This window comes from Aptenodytes forsteri, unplaced genomic scaffold, assembly GCF_000699145.1.
Source record: "Aptenodytes forsteri isolate BGI_AS27 unplaced genomic scaffold, ASM69914v1 Scaffold15, whole genome shotgun sequence".
NCBI lineage: Eukaryota > Metazoa > Chordata > Aves > Sphenisciformes > Spheniscidae > Aptenodytes > Aptenodytes forsteri.
In genome coordinates, this window is record NW_008795129.1 from 4477003 (window position 1) to 4479719 (window position 2717).

Sequence of the window (2717 nt, forward strand, 5' to 3'; positions counted from 1 at the left end):
CGCCGGTGCTGTTGTAGAGGCCGAGGGGGCAGTGGCGGGCATCAGGGGCCAGGCCCTTGCGCAGGAGGTGGAGGCGGCCGGCGTTGAGGTTGGGGGTGAGGCAGCGCGGGGGGCTGCGTCTCCCGGCCTCGGGGCTCCCCCCCACCAGCCAGGGCCTCCGGTCCACCCCGCGGGCAAATGGCGGGGGCGAGGTGGCGCAGGCCTCCTCGGGGTGGAAGTGGACAGGTCCCCCTGCCTGGGCCATCCTGCCGGAGGAGGGCACGGAGGTGTCAGGTCCGGAGCCTGGCAGGGCAGCACGGGGATGGCGAGGCGGGTTCCCGGCACCCCTGAGATGATGGCTGGGTCGAGGGGCAACGCATCCTCAGGCAGCCCTGAAACAAGGGCGAGGAGAGCTGGTTAGGGGAGGGAGGACACAAGAAGGAGTCCGGGGCCACGGGGAGGACAGGCAAAAGGTGCCCTGCCCTTGCGGCAGGAGAAAGTGATGCTCCAGGTGAGACAGCCCCCTTCAAATCCCCTCCTGCTGCAAGAAGCAGGCGAGGTTCATTGTGGGCATCACTCCAGCACCACTGTGGGGATGGTGGCAGCCCTTTGCTCGGTCCCCAGGCACCCTGGGGTGTTTGCTTTCTTCTGGGGGTGCCGGGATGCTCAGGCACTTCCCCCACAGACCAGCATCCCAGACACGGTGGGAGAGCACACTATGCACTTTAAAATGGGTTTCATCCATCCTGCTTTTTGTTGAATATATTTACTGCTCACAGCCTACTAAAATCACTTCAATAAGGGGGGCGGGGGGGAAGATACACTGGATCACTGAGACATCCTCCAGTTACACTTGCTCAAGGAGTTTAACACGAGTAGCATGGGCAAGGAGCCTCTCTCTTTGGAGGTCAGCCTAGGTTTAAAGTGTGTCACACCAGCACATGCCGCGGCCGCTATCGGTGGCACAGACAGAGCTGTCAACACCCGCAGATCCAAAAAGCAGTGGGTACAACAATCCTGACCTGGGGGGATGGAGCACACCCAACCCCGCACACAGCTCTCCTGCCTGCCTGCCTGCTTCTGCCCACAGACCATTTATCCGGAGGTGAGACCAGGCACCCCATAGCAGCAGGGCGGTTGGCTACAGGGGAAGGCAGGACCCAGAGCCCCCATTGGCGCCGCTGGCAGGACTGCTGACATTTTTGTTTCTCCCAGTGGAGCTAAAATTTGTACTCATCCTTCCCCAAGTTTCTCTGAATTCCTGGTGTGCAGAGAAGACTCTGCCTTGGCTGCTTTTGCCTTCTGACAGATGCCAAGATACTACGTCCCTTGCTTGGATCTCATCATTTGAAAGTGAGATACCAAATGCCAGTTACAAACAGGAAAGCATGACTTCTTCTCCCTCTTTCCAAGTACAAACCAGACAGGATTAAATTTCTGAAGGATGTGGGGCTGGATTTTCAACAGTGTTTAGGCTCCAGAGATGCAGAGACATAACTCTTAATAAAATAGCCCAAATCACTCCCGTGGGGCAGGCGCCCATCTATCTGCACTATCACACTGCCAAAAAATCTGGCTCCTGCTGAGCAGCAGCAATCTGTAATTCACTCACCGCAAAAAAAACACTCTCCTGTTTAATGTGTCAGTTAGGGTTTTTACAATCTTTTTCCCTGTTGCGGTTGTGTTCATATTCAAGGTTGCTGAAGTTAACTGATAAGTAATAAAGATGCGGGATTTATATATTTCAAGTGAAATTCCACTTTTTATCTCAATGCAGACTGACACACATGCCAAGGAAAAAAAGTTATCACTAGAAATAGTTGGCATTCACTGTAACATAACAAATCTATAAAAAACAGCCTATCTCAATACATGTGAGTTATTGCTAAAATAAATGGGATAAGCACACTGTGTCCTCCTGGATATCAAAGGAGAATTATCAAATTCAGAGTAAAGGCCATGCCCGCCTGCGAGCCACTGAGGCCGGATGACTACACCATCCAGCGGAGTGAGCTTTTCTTTAATAACGAAAGGTAAAAAGCACAAATGCAACAGAGATGAAAAATCAATGATGGAGCTAAGGCTTCCTGCTTGCTGATTTAAATCGTGAATCAAAGCGATGCTCTTTAAACCACTGTGATGAATGGCAAGGCACCCGTGGGCTGGAGGGAGCCTTGCTGGTCCCACTGCCTGAAGGCAGAAGAAGTCCTGCAAAGGAAAGCTTACAGGGAGGCTGCCCGGGCAGCCCAGGGCACGCGTTCGAAGAGAAAAACTCGGGAGCTGCAGTGTGATAGCCGGGAGCTGCACAGCAGTGAGGAATTTCATTTGTTCAATAAAACATCTCATACACACAAGAAACTTGCTCCTCCTTAGCGGCCGAAGGGATGTCCAGGGAATTTTTCCCAGCCTTTGCTCTGAGCTGTACCTGGTGCAACAGGGGATGGTTACTCCCCGAGCAGGCGCTTGCCTGGCTGAGCCGGGCGATGCGGGGTGAAGGCAGCAGACAGCAGGAACTGCTTACGCTGCGGGGGAAGAGCGCACCCACGCCAGGGGTGTGTGGGGACAACGCGCAGGAGCCGGGGGAGGATGCAAGGGGATCGGGCGAAGAACGGAACGGGGATGGGAGGGAAGCAAGAGGTGCAGGGGTGGGGGCTGAATTCACACGACGGGCCGTATCCGTGTGCCGGACGCGGTACCACTGTCAGCGGCGGTGGCAGGGAATGGGGGAAACCAGGCTG

General features: G+C 55.0%; 1 protein-coding gene across 1 annotated transcript in view; it reads right to left on the minus strand.

The window, feature by feature from the left end:
- PSD (pleckstrin and Sec7 domain containing) overlaps nucleotides 1–244 on the minus strand; it is a 35418-nt gene extending 35174 nt beyond the window's left edge. Inside the window, exon 1 of the mRNA XM_019471683.1 lies at nucleotides 1–244. This exon is cut by the window's left edge and continues 462 nt beyond it. Within this exon, the coding sequence (XP_019327228.1) occupies nucleotides 1–244 (244 nt within the window).
- Nucleotides 245–2717: the final 2473 nt, after the last annotated feature.